At 40.1% G+C, this 19,813-nt stretch overlaps 2 protein-coding genes across 2 annotated transcripts; one reads left to right on the forward strand and one right to left on the reverse strand.

Moving 5' to 3' along the window:
* Positions 1-2,302: 2,302 nt before the first annotated feature.
* LOC137327373 (tRNA methyltransferase 10 homolog C-like) lies at positions 2,303-10,906 on the reverse strand. The gene is made up of 2 exons (XM_067993097.1): positions 10,748-10,906; positions 2,303-6,016 (listed from the first exon to the last, which is right to left on the reverse strand). The coding sequence occupies exon 2, from the start codon at positions 5,935-5,937 to the stop codon at positions 4,618-4,620; it is 1,320 nt and encodes a 439-aa protein (XP_067849198.1). The 5' UTR covers positions 5,938-6,016; positions 10,748-10,906; the 3' UTR covers positions 2,303-4,617.
* Positions 10,907-11,344: 438 nt separating this feature from the next.
* txnl4b (thioredoxin-like 4B) lies at positions 11,345-19,302 on the forward strand. Its single transcript, XM_067993101.1, has 3 exons — positions 11,345-11,579; positions 14,626-14,777; positions 17,239-19,302. Exons 1-3 carry the CDS (start codon positions 11,448-11,450, stop codon positions 17,402-17,404), a joined length of 450 nt encoding a protein of 149 aa, XP_067849202.1. The 5' UTR covers positions 11,345-11,447; the 3' UTR covers positions 17,405-19,302.
* The last annotated feature ends 511 nt before the right edge of the window (positions 19,303-19,813 follow it).

The raw sequence follows: 19,813 nt of genomic DNA on the forward strand, positions 1-19,813 counted from the left end.
GGAACTATTTTTCAATGGAATTACAGATCAGAAATTATAAATCAGAGATTAATGTTATGATGGGGATATGGTACAAAAGGCAAATAAGCCACTGCACTACATGGTTTTATATTTGATGTGTTCTTTGTACTGATCAATAATTTAAAAAAAGATCAATTAGAGACACAGATTGTTTTCTAACTTGTTGTTTGCCTTTTCAATTGTCTTTAATAAAAGCCTTTTTCTCTATCTGATGTTTTATACCTTGCAATGAAAATTCTGCAACATGCAACTGAGTTATCAACTTAGCTTACACTGATTTAAAAATTTTTTTAAAAATGTACACCCTCGATATATATATGCATTATAAATTGCTATTTGTGGTATATAGTATTTAACTTTTTGCTATTATAATAAATCAATTGTATATAAATTAGGTTAGTTGTTTTAGCTTGTATGATGCTGGTTTGGCATTTGTTATTTTCCATGTTTTGACATAGTATATGTCCTATGTCAATTTCGGTAAGCAATTTACTGTAATCAAAGCATCTGTTAAACCTTGACTACATTAATTGTGATAAGAGCAGAAAGTGAAAGATGAAGATTTCACATCATAATGTGCATGGTTCTCTAGCAGATACCATCACACCATTTCAGCAAACAATATTTAAAAAAAATAAAAAGTAACTGAATTACCCAGTTTGACTCATTCTTCCCAAAAGAAGAGCTTAATTTTTCCCTCCAATTTTCTCCCAAAGGTACTAACTAACTCTTGCTGGGCCACGGTTTCATGGATGACAACAGCCCTCCCTCATGGACATTCTTCATATGTGCACCTACGTTATGAGTGCTGGCTGGCTATTTTACCATAAAGGGAATCACAGCTGAGCATGAATTTGTTCTTGACTGATGCTCATGTGCACTTTCTACAGGAACCCTGACCAATTTTTCCTCTTCCCAGCCTATCGGAGGCAATCCAATAGATGTCCAACAGAGATCAAGAATCAAACCTCAGACCCCATGGTCTGCACACATTATTGCTACACCAGAAGGTGCCTTCATCTACTAGGTCATCAGCAGAGCTCACCCTCATCTTTGTTTGATGTGGAGATGCCGGTGATGGACTGGGGTTGACAATTGTAAACAATTTTACAACACCAAGTTATAGTCCAACAAATTTATTTTAAATTCCACCAGCTTTCGGAGGCTTCCTCCTTCCTCAGGTGAATGGGGCCTGAGGAAGGAGGAAGCCTCCGCAAGCTTGTGGAATTTAAAATAAATTTGTTGGACTATAACTGGGTGTTGTAAAATTGTTTACAATCATCTTTGTTTGGTTGAGTTTATGGACTTACTAAGTAGGTTATGCCACATACAATTCCAGGCCAATTTTCTCTGCATTGTTAATTTGAAATCTTGGCATTGTTTGACACAGAGCTGGGTTTAAACCCCATATTCTAATATCAAGAAGAATTATTTCCACCATCACATTACCAACCTCCGTTCCTGCCTTACATCCACTAAAACCCTTATTTGCACTTTTGTCACATCTAAACTCGACCTCTCCAACACCCTCCTTGCTGGTCTTCAAACTTCCATCCTCTATAACTCCGCTACCTACATCCTGCCCTGCATTATGCCTCACATGCTCATACTGACCTACACTGGCTCCCCACACTTTCCCAATAGATTGAATTTTAAATCCTTGACCCGATCTACAAATCCCTCCATAACCTCACTCTAGCCTATCTCTACAATTTTCCCCAGTCTTATGATCCCTCCCCCCCACCCCCGTACCCTCGGGTCCTTTGACTCTGACCTCCTTTCCTCTTTCCCTGCCCTACTACTTCTAGCAGAAACTTCAGGCATTTTGGCCCTACTCTCTGGAATGCTCTCCCTAAACCCTTCCCACACTCTACATCCTTCCTGCCTTTAAAAGCCTTCCCAAAACCCATCTCTACCTGAGCTATCTATATCCTCCTAACTCTCCCAAAAAGATTCACATATTCATTCCTTTCCTCCTCCATGAGGCACTTCAAAACATTTTTCTACACTAAAGGCACCATATAAATACAAGTAATTGTACTGGTTCTGTTTGGATATAGAACCATTACTCATATTTCTGTGACATTTTCTTTTAAGCGATTGAAGCATTCCTGATAAGTAAGTGCAATTTTGTGGTAAAACTAGTTAAAATTCTTTTCTGGGACTTTTTAAATAAAATAAACAGGTTTTTCATCACAATTGTTTTCTAAGATTACTTTCTGAAAAATCATAACCCAGAATTGCAAATTACAGTATGAGAAAAATCACAAACAGAGAACAATAGAATTTATATCTATTATATATTAAAAGTCAATGAATGGCTCACAATATTTCATCTCAAAGTGCACTGAAAACTGCTTTGGCAGCCTCTATGGCAAAATCCATTTTAAAAGCGTTAACATCTACCAGCAGTACCAGTTATTGCTCTAGGTGATCCTGCAAATGGACATTTTCCATTGTAAATCTGTTGCTGTAATTTTCTGAAAATCAGCACTTACAGTAATTTAAGTGAATTGTCCTGCAGTGTAAGACACTAGACACCTAGAGCCTTATACCTCCAGAATACATACATATATAGAAATTACAACACAGAAACAGGCCATTCTCTAATCCAATTCTGGGGTGTGGAATTTTAGAAAAATATTAAATGTTGGTTAATATTTCTTCTATATAATGTATAGATTATATATAATCTGCAGATTTATTGTTCCCACTATTCTTATAGGAATGCACCACCAGTGGTCCCCAGCTGTACAAAAGAGTCACCTAACTCAAAAAAACCACTTGAAAAGGTGGGAGAGTCTATGTCTAGCTGTGCTGCCACACCCCATGACTGCCGACTGTCAAACGTGTTCAATTACTGTACAAATATACACAACTATGACATCAGTGTAGCCTCCTGTAAATGCCTTGTTGAGAATATGCACCACTAAAATATGTCTGAAAATTTTTATCTGCATTGTTAATTGTTAAATGTTTGCCAGTTTTTCTGTTCCAAGTTATAATTTATATTTGTAATGTTTGGTTTCTTGAAGTGAAATGTTTTTATATATATAGTGAAGGCAAGTCCTGCAATAGCCCAACCAGGCATTCTGTGACAACTTCATACATAGAAGTTACAACATAGAAATAGGCCATTCAGTCCAACCAGTCTGTATCAGCGTTTACCCTCCATGTGAGTAAATAGTCTAATCACATTTACCCACCCTGTTCCCATATCCCTTCAACCCCTTTTCCTTCATCATAAGTTTTTAATACAAGATACTCAAACAAAACAGGGACTAAGAATGAATCCTTCAAATCATATTGTTGGATTTCCTTTACATGTTTGTCTACAAATGTTTGTTTTTTAATTTCTCAAAACAGGTATAACCATGAAAATTGGAGGCACTTTCTACAACGTTCTTTTTTTTTGTTGGATGGGGTGGATGTTATACATTTGATTTATACTTTTTAGCAGTTAATCACATGTGAGAAAATCTACAATAAAGTGACTTATTATGGTATATGGTAGACTTTTAACTGCCAGTAAGATGACTATTAGTTTGAGCCTCATGGGTGACAGACACTTGAGCCTGACTGCCATGATAGTGGTAGTGCTTCCCCTCTTGTTATTTGTTTTTCTTCCTCTTCTCCAGTTTTCCTACATAACTCTTCCTTTCCTAAAGACTGCAACTCATACTGGGATAAAGTTCTACAGATACCAGCAGTCCTCTGGTAGCTCACCCAATGTAGTCATTGTATTGAGTCTAGTCAGTGACTGTCACCAGGCTAAGTGATTGTAGAAGCTACCATATAAAAGCCCAATCGTATCCTTAACCAAAGTTCACGCACAAGTAATTTCAATAGGGGTCACTGGACAGCAATCAACAGTGGGAAGCCTGTTTGATTTTTATCCCTCTCTAGGTGAGGGATACTGAGTTCAAATATAATGGTCCCAGCTCCCTCCCTTAACTATTCTGGGTAATATTGACTAACTCAATACAGACGCAATTTTTAAAACGTGTTCTTTTATCCCCCACTAATTTTCTCCACCAGTTTTTCTCTCCTGAAAGGCACGGTTCTGTGGGCACTGGTTGCCTGCCAGTATGTTGACCAAATGGTTATTCTTCAAGTAACGCCCTGTGTGTAAACAGTGTGTTTACTGGGGGGGGGGGGGGGGAGTGGAAAATCACAGCCAGCCTAATCCTATCCTCACTCCAAGCTAGAATTGCTGAATAGCAATTAGGTGGATCCTGGATAATTATCCCCCCCAAAACCCTGAAGTACCGAGGCCTATTACTATGTCCCTAGCACAGCCCTCGCTGAAATCACCTAACTCACACTGGCCAGGGATCAACCCTGGAACCTCCCAGTATTTATGGTGCAGTTACTCACTGAATAACTTGCTGATCCACCAGGGAGCTAAACATGCAACTTTTATTACTTTGTTATAATTTTCCTCACAATTATGGTTCATTATCAGTGCACTGGGGTGTGAAGACGTACACATTAGTCAGATTTACATCTTTGATACATCAATGCAATAGGAAAATCAGTGTACTAATAAAGATATTTCTTGTAGCCAAATCAGTACTTAAAATATTTTAAGGATCTTCAATCTTCCTTCGCCCACCATCTTTTTCTTTTATGACTATCCAAAGATTTTTCTACAGTTCGATTTGAATTTAAAGTTGAATTTTGCCACCTGGCTCTCTTTTCTGGTTCACTGTTAATTGTCTTCTTGTGATTTTTGGTTCGACTGCAGTATCTCTTTTCCATTAGATCTGGTAGAAATCCTTCATGTTTCCTTTTTGGAACAAACTTGAGAGCTTCTTGCCAACTACCAGTTTCTTTCACAGTCAACAAAATGCTGATCATCTGATTCAATGTAAGATTTTTTGCACCACTATCCCACTTCAAATACTCATCCAAAGGAAGCCGTGCAGTTGCCAACTTCAAACGCTTTGCATTTGCATGGGACAATCCTGTCTGAATTGACTTATCAACAATGGATCCAATGATGTAGATTTTATCATGCTGAAAAGTCTTCAATATGCAAGGTGAATCTGCAGTTAAATACACAAGCTTGTCTTTGGGAAAAATGTCAACATATGACTTTTCTGTTACAGTTATCAACAGCCTATCCCAAGCATCTCCATAACGTTTCAAAAGCTCCTTATGATATGCTCCCTCTGGGCTAAGGTTACAGAAATGTAAGTGAAATGGGTCTAAAGATCTTCTGTTCCACCCCTCACACTCCAGTAGCTGAGATACAGTATTATCCATTTCTCGACGAGCCATGTAGCTTTCATAGCTCATATCAAGCACCAGTGGCTGACCAAATATCATAGACTGGGCTGCCCTCCAATTGTACATTGTATCGAAAGACCGTTGCCAGAATTGTAAGAGAAAAGTATTCTTTAATGCAACTCCTTCCTCATTTTCTCTTTCCTTCTGCAGATGCTTTGCTGCTTCTTGCTTTAATTTTTGTTTTTCCTTTGTGGCTTTCTTTTTGCCTTCTTTGATTGCTAGGTGCTTAAGATATTTTTTCTTTGCAGATTTGGAAGGCAGTTCTTGAACTATACTCAGCTGTTCTTCAGTTATGTTCTCTGGCACAGTTTTCCCAGCTAGTTGCCACATTTGAACCAGTTCCCTTGTGGCAGCAAGGAATGAGTCCCCAAGATCTTCAGAGGGGAGTGGTTTGGGAGCTTCAGTTGCATTTTCTTTCATGACAGTCTTCCAGATATCTAAATCTAGTTTTTCAGGGCTGACTTTCTTTTCTTCATTCTTTAGACATGGTGTCAAAACCAGTGTCCTGCGGTGTGGCATATATTGGCATCTGGCCAAACCCACTTTATACTTCACCTGAGTCTTTATTTGCAGAGTGCAATGCCTACCAAAGCTTTGCAAGAGATGGGTAACATGGAGCCACATATTCTACTCAAATAAAAAATTCCTGAAATCCAAATAATCTCCAACAATGTTTGAAGAAATCCAAGGGTAACGTTTGATCCTGTAATGAGATAAAAGTATTGGGAGGATTATTAATGATTTTTCTAAATTAAACTTTTTACCAGATTCTTGCTAAATCTGTCTGGGCTGAAACACAGAGCTCTCCTTTTCCTCAAAACCCTAGATATATAAAACAACGTAGATTGTTAGCCTTTTGTTGCACAGACATTGTCAAAATTCTGACTGCACACTCCATATTCAACTTGTGATTTCCCTCACAACTGGTAGGATATCTGAATCGTGGCACAGCATGATTTCACTGTTGCTTCAACTTTAAAAGTTTATCCTTTTGATGACAGGACTTCAAAGCAGTTGCTTTTTATATTACAGTCAGTGCCCATTATGCCTGTTGTTTTAAATCAGCTCTTCCAGGTGATTTCTGATAGTTGATTGATTGAGATTGCTTCTTCCTGTAGTTAACAGGAGACACATCTTGGTCACTCTAATGATAAACGAAGAACATCAGTGACTCAGAGCAGCCACACCAGTAGTAACTGGATAGCAAACTCAGTAATTTGAAATTTATCTTAGCCCAATAAAATAAAAGGAAAAATTTGATTGTGTCAGTGATTCCTGAAGGACGCATGACGAATGGAATTTGCCACGTTTAACATTTACATTTTTGGCATGTAGGAACAGGGCTGATTCAGAACTGAAAATCCAATACCAAAAATTAGCTCATTGTCGATAGATACTCAAGTTTTGTTTGAGTTACTTTTGAAAGGGCAGGGAAAAAACTATGACAAACTTTTCCTTGGGAGATTAAATAAGTGAAGTAGTTTGGACAAAAGAGAGTGAATTGTACGTAGACTGTAGAAGGAAGAGACCTGATAGCCAAATGAGTACTTTGCATCAGCCTTTACCAAGGAAGAAGATGCTGCCAGTGTCTTAGTAAAGGAAGATGTAGTTGAGATACTGGATGGGCTAAAAATTGATAAAGGAGGTACTAGAAGGGCTAGCTGTACTTAAAGTAGATAAGTCACCCGTTCCGGATGGAATGCATCCTAGGTTGCTGAGGGAAGTAAGGGTGGAAATTGCAGAGATACTGGCCATAATCTTCCAAACATCCTTAGATACAGGGGTGATGCCAGAGGATTGGAGAATTGCAAATGTTACACCCTTGTTCAAAAAAGGGTGTAAGGATAAACCCAGCAACTGCAGGCCAGTCAGTTTAACCTCAGTGGTAGGGAAACTTTTAGAAATGATAATCGGGACAGAATTAGCAGTCACTTGGACAAGTGTGGATTGAGTATGGAAAGCCAGCACGGATTTGTTAAAGGCAAATCGAGTTTAAGTAACTTGATAGAGTTTTTTGATGAGGTAACAGAGAGGGTAGATGAGGGCATTGCAGTTGATGTGGTGTATATGGACTTTCAAAAGGTATTTGATAAAGTGCCACATAATAAGCTTATCATCAAGATTGAAGCCCATGGAATAAGGGGGGTAGTAACAGCATGGATACAGAATTGGCTAAGTAACAGGAAGCAGACAGTAGTGGTGAACGGTTGTTTTTCGGACCGGAAGGAGGTGTACAGCGGTGTTCCCCAGGGGTCGGTACTAGGACCACTGCTTTTCTTGATATATATTAATGACTTGGACTTGGGAGTACAATTTCCAAATTTGCAGATGACACAAAACTTGGAAGTGTAGTGAACAGTGAGGAGGATAGTGATAGACTTCAAGAGGATATAGATAGGCTGGTGAAAAGGGCGGACACGTGGCAGATAAAATTTAATTCAGAAAAATGCGAAGGAAGAACGAGAAGAGGCAATATAAACTAGAGGGCACAATTCTAAAAGGGGTACAGGAACAGAGAGATCGGGGCTACATGTGCACAAATCATTGAAAGTGGCAGGGCAGATTGAGAAAGTGGTTAAAAAAGCATATGGGATCCTGGGCTTTATAAACAGAGGCATAGAGTACAAAAGCAAGGAAGCCATGGTGAACCTTTATAAAACTGGTTCGATCACAACTGGAGTACTGTGTCCAGTTCTGGGCACTGCACTTCAGGAAAGATGTGAAGGCCTTAGAGAGGGGGCAGAAAAGATTTACTGGAATGATTCCAGGGATAAAGGACTTTAGTTACGTGGATAGCTGGGGTTGTTCTCCTTGGAACAGAGAAGGTTGAGAGGAGATTTGATAGAGGTATTTAAAATCATGAAGGGTCTAGACAGAATAGATAGAGAGAAACTGTTCCCATTAGCGGAAGGGTCAAGAACCAGAGGACATGGATTTAAGGTAATCGGCAAAAGAACCAAAGGTGACATGAAGAAAAGCTTTTTTACACAACGAGTGGTTATGATCTGGAATGCACTGCTGGACGGGGGAGCGGTGAAGGAAGATTAAATCATGGCTTTCAAAAGGGAACTGGATAAGTACTTGAAAGGAAAAAATTTGCAGGGTTATGGTAATGGGGCAGGGGAATGGGACTAGCTGGATTGCTCTTGCATAGAGCCCGCACGGACTCGATGGGCCGAATGGCCTCCTTCCGTGCTGTAACCTTTCTATGATTCTATGAACTTTTCAGTTTCGTGCTTTCTTATGTAGGATACTTTATGCACTCTTTTGTCACATTTTTAAAAGAAACATACTCTTTGGACCTCAGAAATAACAGAATAAAACCATCAAAATGTAACCACTTTGCATAATCATTATTCCAGTTTGCAGGAGTTTTGTCCATTTTTTTCCTTGCCAATTTTACTTCTCAGCCCTTCCCTCCTGAAGGCATTGATTCTTTGCTGAGGTACAGTTCCATGGGTACTGGTTGTTCTCTGATAGCTCGCCATTATTCGCGTGAGCCTTGACAGTGAGTGCCAGCAGCTGAGCTAAATCCGATCTTCACCAAAATCCACACATCCAACAGGAATCACCCGACAGTGATTAAGAGCAGGAAATCTGGCTGATTTTCCTCTCCCTAACCCAGGGAAGCTATGGCTAGCTGTAGCACTCCTATTGCATCCTCAGCTGAGGTCAGCTAACTCAGCGCAATCTAAGCATCCAACCTAGGACCTTCCCTGACCTATATGGTTCTGCTACTCACCGGATAAACTCACTGAATCATCAGAGGAACCCCCAAGTTTTGTGTGTGTAATAAATCTGAACAGAATTGTATAGAAATCTTACTAGATGCAGTATTTAAACACCTCATCCAGTAAGAGCTAATTATATATACACAAGGAACTAAATAGTTTTGTTGCAAGTTAAGGTTAAACTGAGCACAGGAATCATTTCTACCAAGCACACATTTTCACCCCTCCCAATTTTCTCCCCATCTCTCTTGGAGAGACCAACTTATACTGGAATATGGTTTAATGGGTGCTGGATGGTAACTCGACCAAATGGCCATTCTTCACAAGATCAGAAAGTAAATGTTGGCAGTATATTCAACCTCCAGAGACATCAGATAGAGAGAAACTTTCTCCGCTGGTGGGGGAGTCTAGGACAAGGAGACATAATCTTACAGTCAGATCCAGGCCATTCAGGAGAGAAGTTAAGAAACACTTCTTCACGCAAAAGGTGGTGGAAGTGTGGAACTCTCTCCCACAAAAAGCAGTAGATGTTAGCTCAATTAATAATTTAAAATCTGAGATTGATAGATTTATGCCAGCCGAGGTTATTAAGGGATATGGAGCCAAGGCGTGTGGATGGAGTTAGGATACAGATCAGCCATGATCTCAATGAATGGTGGAACAGGCTTGAGGGGCCGAATGGCCTACTCCTGTTCCTATCACCACTAAGCCTGATTCTGTCCTCACCCAACATCTACACAGGTGGACTTTCCAATGGGAGTCACTGGATTGCAGTTAGCTTCAGGAACCCTGGTTGATTTTTTTTCCTCCCCAGCCTATGGGCACTGAATCCAGTCTTGGCACCTCAACTGCTGCCCAGCTGACATTAGCTGACTCCACACAGACTAGGCAATGTACTAGATTCTGGAGGTAGTGATATGTAGGAAAGAAAAGCATAGAAAATGTTGTATATTCTTGTCAATTAATATTGCTATAAAATGCTCTACATTGGTTTGCCTTGTTATATAGCCATTTACATTTTCACAAAATAAATACAGAAGAAATCCTGTTATGAGTAACATCACATCAAATTAAACAGAGTTGATATTAACTAAACATATGATTTGTATGTGATAATGTAATTCATGATGTGGCGACTGTGTTCACGATTTTTAAAAAATATCTGGTCCTATTGAGCTACCAGAATCAGGAGTACAATAGCTAAGTCAGCAGGAATGTGGCTCTGTCTGACATTGCAAAATTACGTCAAAAATTGACTTGGCTAAATCTATACTACAAAAATGTCAGTCTTTACATTTCTGGTCCTCAACTTTGGAGGGTAGGAGTCAAGACCAAGTGAAGTCTTCAGGTGAAGTGAGGTTAGAACGTGGGGGATAATTAGACCAGGGCGTGCAGTCACCATTTTAAAGTCACGCATCTGTCCTCATTATTATTTACATTTTGTACAAAGATACGCGATAAACTCACTATTATTCTACCTAATCATGGAAGGGTGCAGATTAAGCTGGTCAGCCTAATTAAGGGATGTGATATCTTCAGTGCAAATCATTAAGATATTTTATTATGGGAAAAACGAACAAAAGCAGTACTTTGACGGGCACAGGTTAAACATATTATTCATTTTTAATCACCTCAACTCCCTTAGCATATATTAAATTAATAAGCAGACTATTCAAAAGTGGAATAAATAGAATCGCGCTGACCTGTCAGAGAGATGAATGAAGTCTCGGGTGGAATGTGGAATGTGGAACGTGGAACACAGAATCTTGCCCGGATTTCATTCCGTGAAACTCGGGGAAATCCGGGCTCCCCTCACGTGGAGGAGAGGTCAATGGCTCCTTGTGTCTGTCCGCCCGCTTTCAGCTTCCCTTCATATTCAAAGTTAAAACTGCAAACTATGCAAATGTTAAAAATAAAATCTGAGCACAGTTGCAAGTTTCTTGAAATAACTAGTTATCTGTAGAATCATTTTCACTAGCAATCGGTATAATAAAACACGGTGCAACGTTATCTAATATTGCAATCTATTATTGCATACGCCCGATTTATTTTACAGAGAATTTGAGCGCTTTCAATATGCAACCCTTGTTCACCCGCAAATATTTGACAGTGCTTAATACATTGTGTATTTAACTATTGTTTTTGGTGATGCTGTTTATTAATAAAGTATACATTCGTTTAATACTGCAAACTTTGAATAATCATTTAATCACGTTGTTAATTAAAATATAGTTTTCTTTGAGAAAGGATAGTTTGAAGTGTGTTTCTGGGGAATTTTTTTGAAGTAGCCCTAAGAGCAGAAGGTTTGTATCCGGTTCGTTGCTGGCTTTCCCCGCTTGTGTTGCTGAGTGAACTTTAGTTTAATTTTTATTTCAATTAGCCTTTTCTCTTGAAGTTGAGAGAATGAGCTTCTTTCTGCCAAAGTTACAAACTAAGAAGGATGTGGACCACATTATAAAGACCGTGGCGGAGAAGGTGCTGGTTCTGCGTTTTGGCCGCGACCAGGACACGGTCTGTTTGCAACTGGATGAGATTGTAAGAAGTAACATTAAACATAACATCTGTTTCACTTGTTTTGTTTTTTTTAAAAGTAATTAGTTTCATCATATTTCACTGTCACCGGGAGAAATAACTAATAGTATCAACTTGGTTCATTTGTTAGAACTCTCGACTCTAAATCATAAGGTTGAAGGTTCCAGCCATATAACCGGGTGTTCTGAGTCTATAATCTGAGTTGACATTCCAGTGCAGTTCTGAGGGAGTGTCGAAGGTACTGTCGATCGAATGAGACCGTTTGGCACTCTTAAAGAAAAATGGCACCATTCCTTAAAATGCTAAAACCACCAAAGACAGCTTAAATGTATCCTGTGGCTATTTGTAGCATGCTGCTGTGTGTAAAGTGACTGCCTAGAACAATCAAAGTGTTTGTCTGCAACAGTCGCTGCACTTCAAAATTTGTTATGTGTGAAGCTTTGCAGTGTTTTGACATGATGAGACACTGTATTAATGGAAATATTTATCTTCTGATTGGCAAATGACATAGATTACAAACCCAGTGGAATTATGTTTGTTTTTAAGAATGGTAGGCATCAAAATAAGCTATTTTAAAATCAAAATGAGTCATTGTTCCACTGGAGAGATTATTGATGAGCCTGTAGACTATATGTGAGGATGCTCAGGTTACATACAGAGGTATTTAGACCTAATGACTTGCTTGCAGGACGGAAGGGTGCAGATACAGACTGCAGTGATGTCTTGTCTTCATCAGAATGAAACTTTGCTATGCAGCTGATGTACGAGAAATCCATTTTGAGTTTCCTCCCCTTTCCTGTTCTGTCCTTCTTCCCCCTCCCACCAAATTTCTTACTGGTTGTGGATTGAGGGGAGGGGTTGTATCACAGTTGTTCCCTAATGTACTGTATAGGAATCTTGTCTGAACTGTTTCTCATGAACTAGTTTTACTCTCAATTTCATAAATATCATCCCATTCTTGTGCTTATGCCTCTGCATTTGTTAATAACCAGCCTTTGCATTGCATAATTTAAGTACCATCCTTGGCTCAGTGGTAGCACTCTCGCCTTTGCGTCAGAAGGTCTTGGGACCAAGCCCCACTCCAGAGACTTGAACACATCAGCTAGGCTGACACTCCAGTGCAGCATTGTTGGAGGTGCTGTCTTTTGGATGAGACGTTAAACTGAGCCCGTCTGCCCTCTCAGGTAAAGGTCCCATGGCACTTTTCAAAGAAGAGCAGGAGTGTTCTCCCTGTGTTTGGGCCAATATTTATCCCTTAACCACTATCAATTTAAAAAAAAAACAGATTATTGATCATTGTGCAAATTGGCTGCCGTGTTTTCTTACAAGTGACTACATTTCAAAAATACTTAATTGGTTGTAATGGACTTTGGGATGTTCTGAGGTCATGAAAGACGCTATATAAATGCAAACTCTTTCTTTATAATTTTACCATAACATTCTCTGAAGTTGTAAAAAAAAATTGAGCTTGCTCCCAGTGGGTGGAATTGGGGTTGTGGAAAACTAAAATTAGTACTTGCACAAGGGAGTGAGAATGTGTGGAACACAACTGTCCAGGAAAGCAATAGAGGCAGTTAGTCTGGGGAAAAAAACTAAGGGAGAGTAGGATACATATTTCAGGAAGTGGGCTATTGAGGGGCATTAGTTTTTGGGAGTGGCCAAGTGGAGTGCAGAGTTTTTTCTGGTTCTCTCCTTTCCTAAAGTCCATAATGGATACAGATTGGCAAACTTTGCAAATTTCTGAAGTGGTGATCTACAATTGATTACATTATCAGTTCTTCAGTATGGGCTTGCTGATAGCCCAGTAAGTTTATTCCTTCGCTCAGCTGAGTTATAAAGACCAAAATAGCTTCAGTTCAAATTCTGCTCTATGCTAATTTAACTGATCTCAATCTGGGTGTTGATAGGGGAGTTACAATTTGCTTTGGTGTCCCAAGATTAAAGACGGGAAAATCAAAATGGTTTCCTGCTTCTGATCAATAGGCTGGTAGGGACAGGATCTAGCTTGGCTTTAATGCTACCTATGATCAAATAGCCTGCCAATACTGAATATAATGACAAATGAATGCCCACATAGGCAAGGTACCGAAGGGAAACCAGTGCCTATGGAACTGTACCTCAGCAAGCAATCAACACCTTTTTAGGAGAGGAGAAAATTGATGGGAAAAAGAGCTTTGGTGTTCATGTCATCATATATCATTGTCACACCATAAATCAACAAAAACTTACCTAAAAAGGAATAAAACTGATGTAATGAGAGCCACATATATATCATGAAAAATGCTTGGAGTGATTTTCAAGGAACTAACCTTCTTTCAAGGTTTGTTCTTGTAATTTAAGATGCCTAAACTCCTCAGTCAAATCAGTTCTGGGTATCTATTAGGCAAATTGTATCTCAAGTTACAGCAGCCTCTCTTATATAATCCATATTTATAAATCATTTGGTCAGAAGCACCTCAGTAAGTGAAGAAGTTTCTGAAATGCATGCTCTCAAACAGGGTATATTCCATTTCCATTCCAATTCTCCTTACTGTTCTCTGAGGCAACTTTCTATTAAAAGTTCTGATGACATTTGAAGCTACTTTGTACTCAAAATGCCTTTGCCGGAATGCCTTGCATCCTTGATTCCAGACACCTTCTTGAACTCTGCCAATTTCATTTTGTAGTCAGGCATGAAATGTAACTCAAGATGGGAACTATCACAAATTTTCCTCCCTCTATTAGGTAGGCAGGTCACCTCAAGTCAAAGGTTGGAGTAGGTAACTTGGGATTTTAACCCAGGTTTGGTCCACTTTGCAGACTACTAAGCATGTGACCAGACTGATTAAAATTCCATATTTTGGTTTATTGTTATGGTAAGAAACATTTTTCAAGCTGTACCGCTGATTACTTGCCGTAACGCATTATATTCTTCTAGATTTCATTTTAAAAAAAATAAATGTTTAAATCTTTTTAAACATGTTTGTAACCATTTTCCTTAGAGGTAAAAGTATCACTTCTAGTAAGGTCTTGATATCAAGTTCTCTTTTTCTCACCTTTGTTTCGCTAGCTTTCAAAGACTGCTCATGATCTGAGTAAAATGGCAGCTATTTACCTGGTGGATGTTGACAGTGTGCCTATATATACTCGCTACTTTGACATCAGCTACATTCCTTCCACAGTTTTTTTCTTCAATGGCCAACACATGAAAGTGGATTATGGGTACGATATTTTGCCACAATTAAAATGTGACGGTGCAATACAACTGCATCTGTAGTATGTGTGTAAGGTTTCAGTAAATACTACTGATCCTTGTGTTATTCCTTGTGTTCGGTATCTTGTTTAATATGGAATGGAAGGAGTAGCTCATTTAAAGAGAGCTTTTTTTTATTTTCTTTTGTATCTGTTGGGGGTAGCAATTGATTGAAACCAGTCAAAAAATAGCATAGTTTTTTCAACTGAAAAAAACTGCTTAAAATCTCTTTTTTAATTGTCAGCTTCTCCTCCTCTATCCATAATTGTGGTGAAGCTCACATTTTACCTTTTTATCGGTTAAATCACACCACAAGTGATCAGTTATCCTTGCGCTCAATTCGCCACAATACTTCTGCAGTAGTTTCACCACCCCCTCATGTTCACCTTTGATGCCCTTGTCCCCAGCAAAACCTTTACTCTCTCCCATCCCTGTCAATCCCCCTGGTATGGCCCCCACCTTCGTTCTCTCAAATCCATGGGGTGCAGACATCAGTGTATCTAGCACACAGCTGGTTTAGCTGTCCATCACCAGATCTGGCTGTATCACATCAAGAGCTATTGAACCGTATCCTCCATTGCCAGAACCGCAGACTACTCCAGGATCATCCTGGAGAGCATAGACAATTCCTGCCTTTTTTTCTCCACTGCTCACTGTTCCTTAAACCCATCTCCCTGTCCCTTCTACCCTCACCTCCAAACAACTCCTGAGGAACTCATGTACTTCTTTATCACCAAGACTGAGACCATCTGTTGCCTCAGATGCTTCCTCCCCTTCGCCTTGCCCACCAAGTCAAACCTCCCCCTGCCCTTGCCCTTTACCCATGTTTTTCTCCAGTTTCTTTCCTATCTTCCCCCATCCCTCTCTAAGCTCATCTTGTCCATGAGACCCACCTCCTGCTCCCTTGACCCCAGTCCCACTACACTGCTGAGCACTCAACTTTCTTCTTGGACCCATACTACTTCATTGACATTGTAAACGGATCCCTCTCCTGAGGTACTGTCCCTCAAATCTAGTGTCATCACCCTCTTCTCAAAAAAAACTTGAGCCCTCTATCCTTGCAAACTACCGCCCCATCTCCAATTTTCCTTTCTTCTCCAAAGTTCTTGAATGTGTTGTCGTCTCATAAATCCGTGCCCATCTTTCCTATAACTTGATGTTGTACAAATCTCTCCAATCAGGTTTCCATTCCAGCCCTAATCAGTCAAAATGACATCTTCTCTGATTGTGACCATGGTGCATTATTCCTCCTCAACTACTCTGCAGCAGTTGACACAGTCAAACACTCCATTCTCCTCCAACGCCTTTCCTCCATTGTCCAGCTGAGTTGGATTGCCTCCACTCTTACCTTTCCGGTCATAGCCAGATCATCTACAGCAATGGCATTTCTCCCACACTGTTACCTCTGGATCCCCCAGGGATCTGTCCTTGGCCACCTCCTCTTCTTTATCCACATGCTGCCCCTTGGAGGCATGATCAACTTCCACGTGTGTGCTGATGACACTCAGATCCACTTCTCCACCACCTCTCCCAACCCCTGCTCTGCCTCTGTGTTGTCAGACTGCTTGTCTGATATCCAGTCTTGATGAGCCACAGTTTCTTCCAGTGAACATTGGGAAGTCTGAAGCCATCGTCTTTGGCCCCCACCAGAAGCTCTGTACCCTTGCCATTGATTCTATCCCTCTCTCTGTCCGTTGTCTCAAGCTGAACCAGACTCTTTGCAGTCTTGGTGTCCATTTGACCCGAGCTGAGCTACTCATCCCATATCCTCTCCATCACAAAGACTGCCTACATCCACCTCTGTAACATTGTCTGCCTCCGCCCCTCCCTTAGCCTATCTGCTGCTCAAACCCTCATCCAGTCCAGACTGTTATAGTACTCTCTTCAGCTCATCCAAAACTCTGCTGCCCATATCCTAACCTACACCCTGCTCACCCATCAACTCATTCTTGCTAACCTACAGTACTATCAATGCCTCAAATTTAAATTTCTCAGCCTTGTGTTTAAAACCCTTTTATGAGCTTTCCACTCATCTCTGAATCCCCCTCCACCCCAAATTTCCATTCCTCTGATTCTGGCCTTAATGCACACCCACCCCCCCCCCCCACCTTTGACCCACCATTGGCGACTGTGCCTTCTGCCATCTAGGAATTCTCTCCCTAAACCCCTCTGCCTTTACACCTGCCTCTCCTCCTTTTAAGGCCCTCCTTAAAACTCACCTCTTTGGACAAACTATTGGTCATCTCTCCTAATAATCCTTCTTTGTCTTTGTCCATTTTTGCCTGATTACGCCTCTGTGAAGTGCCTTGGGACATTTATCTACGATAAAGACGGTGTATATAAATGCAAGTTGTTGTCCTCTATTGGATTTCTTGATAGTAAAATTGTGAACACTGTGGCAAAATTAAGTATTTGCTTTCTCTTTTTTAGGTCTCCAGATCATACGAAGTTTGTTGGGTGTTTCAAAACAAAACAGGACTTCATAGATTTAATTGAAGTAATATTCCGGGGAGCGATGCGTGGAAAGCTAATAGTACACAGCCCTATTGATCCGAGGAATATCCCAAAATATGATCTCCTCTATCATGGCATCTAAATGTACTGGCTGGCTGTTGTGTTTTACAATGATCCCATGGAAATACTTAAAACCAGATGCAATTTCTAGTCATCAAAATGTTCTGCATTTGTTGAATAGTTTGGGGATTTTGATTGAATATTTACAAAGTCCACACTGTTAATAGACAAGAAACTTCTTGGAAGAGATTTGCAAGAATCATGATGAAAGGACTCAATTTGCAGAGAGTTTCTGCTCCTGCATTGCTAAGAATTTCACTATCCTGGAACTCCAAATCTCAGCTTATTGGCAAGTCTGTCGTAACAAACTTGCCTCAAATATTAGCTTTGGATAAATAATTCATATGGACTGACAATTGATGTTTACCTAATTGAAACTTGATGGGAATTTTCTTGTCTGCTGGAGTTCTTCCTGGCTCTGTTGTCCCTATTTTTACACAACTGTGCTACAGTCTAAAATGTTAGCCCTACACATAAAACAGGTCTTGGAAAGGAAGAAATATTTATTAAAAAGTTAGGGGGAAAGAATTGCACTACCACACACCATCCCCTAACCAAGAGGGTAGGCAGCTAACCTGTTCCTAGGCCCCTGCTTGTTTGAGCTGATCATCGGATGATGTGGGAAAGCTATGCAAATTGATTTTTTTTACCTCTTAATATTTTCCTTAAATGTGGGAGTATTCACTTCCTGTATGGGAATTTGTGGGTTTGAATCCACCTCCTACCACTTCAGGCATAGCTCAAGCATATTGATATGATGTGCCATCAGGCTCCCTTGCTGAATGTGGATTGCTCCCCTCAACCCTATTTTTCTGTCCTGAAGGAGATGGCTCACACTGCTCTATGGTGCAAGTAGCTTTGTGAAACCTTGAGAACATGGCCAGTCTTCAAGTGTGAACCTATTGTTTCGGGGTTATTTAATCATGGGAAGCATCACATTCTAGCCTGATCTTGTCCTCACATGCCTCTCTCTTACGTAACACACGTGCACATTTTCCAGTACAGTTAACTGCATATGAATCATTAACAGAAACTCAGTGCTTTCTTTATGCTGGACAGTAGGGCTATGTGTAAAACCCCTCACTACTGTGCTGACTGATACCACTTAACTCAGTGTCGACCCGAGACTTCCTGTTAGTCAGGAATGCAACAATAGCAACACAATGCTCCTTGTAGCTGTGCATTTGATAAAAATCCATTCTATATAACTATGGTTATGTTGTGTTCCTCAATTTTGAAGACAAAGCAAAATACTCCAGATGCTGGCAATCTGAAACAAAAACAGAAAATGTTAGAGACACTTAGCAGGTCACGCAGCATCTGATGAGAAAACACAAGTCAGTTGGCATTTCAAGAAACAAACCATTCTTTGGAATGAAAGATATTAGAAATAAACAGCATTTAAGAAGGAATAGGACAGTGGAAAGGGAGAACGGAGGGGAAAAATATACACACACTCTCATAGACACACTCACACAATGACCACACACACACAGGAAAAGACATAGAATGACCTGTAAAGTGCTACGGTGGGGATCAAGAAATAGTTAAAGTGCAGAAGTGATATGGACATCAGGCATAATGAGAGAAATCAAAGAAATAAAAGACATATACATGTCACTGAGAGTGCGAGAAGAGCTAAAGATAATAGGTAAGTGGAAAGAAGCATGAAAAACTGTCAAAGTGGAGCAGGCTCCAGCAGCCCAGTAGAAGAATAAAGGTCAACATCAAGTGTGCAAACGACCCCACCAGCACAGTATTCCCACCCCAGTACCAACCGTCTCAACTTTCCCATCCTCAGAAACACCAGTGCACCCATCCTACATTGCCAGTACCTACTGCCAGAGAGAACATTGGAGCTATATTTAAGATGTTAAAAGTAAAATTGAGGCCAGGGTGCTGTAAAGTGCCTAGTAGCAAGATGAGGTGCTGATCCTGGACGTTACGTTGAGCTTCATTGAAATAGCATAGGTAGAGTGGGATTAGGCGGAGAATTTAAGTGACAAGCGACAAAGCTCAGGGTCGCACTTGCGAACAGAATGGATATGTTCAGCAAAGCGATCACCTATCTACATTGCAGTGACCAAATACTATGCAATGAACAGTTACATGGATTAAATTGAATAAATTTTGTGACTGATTCATGTAAAGAGACAAATCCTATTGAGGATTTTCAATGTAAAAGGCCCATTAATAAAGACTGGTTATATAGCTCGCTTGGACATGGAAGTATTTACATTGGTACAGGTTTGAAGCAGCTTATGAAAACCTCTCCACGTTGGGTCTTACAGATGAAAAATTGCACTCAAATGATTTATCCTGCAGGTCAATATTGCAGGAGAGTGGGGAATATTACTCTTGGATGCTGACCTTGGCTCTGAAATATATGACAAAGGCTTTGTAAGGTTAGGGCAGCATTTCAGCAATGGAA

The sequence above is a fragment of the Heptranchias perlo genome, chromosome 11, assembly GCF_035084215.1.
Source record: "Heptranchias perlo isolate sHepPer1 chromosome 11, sHepPer1.hap1, whole genome shotgun sequence".
Lineage (NCBI taxonomy): Eukaryota > Metazoa > Chordata > Chondrichthyes > Hexanchiformes > Hexanchidae > Heptranchias > Heptranchias perlo.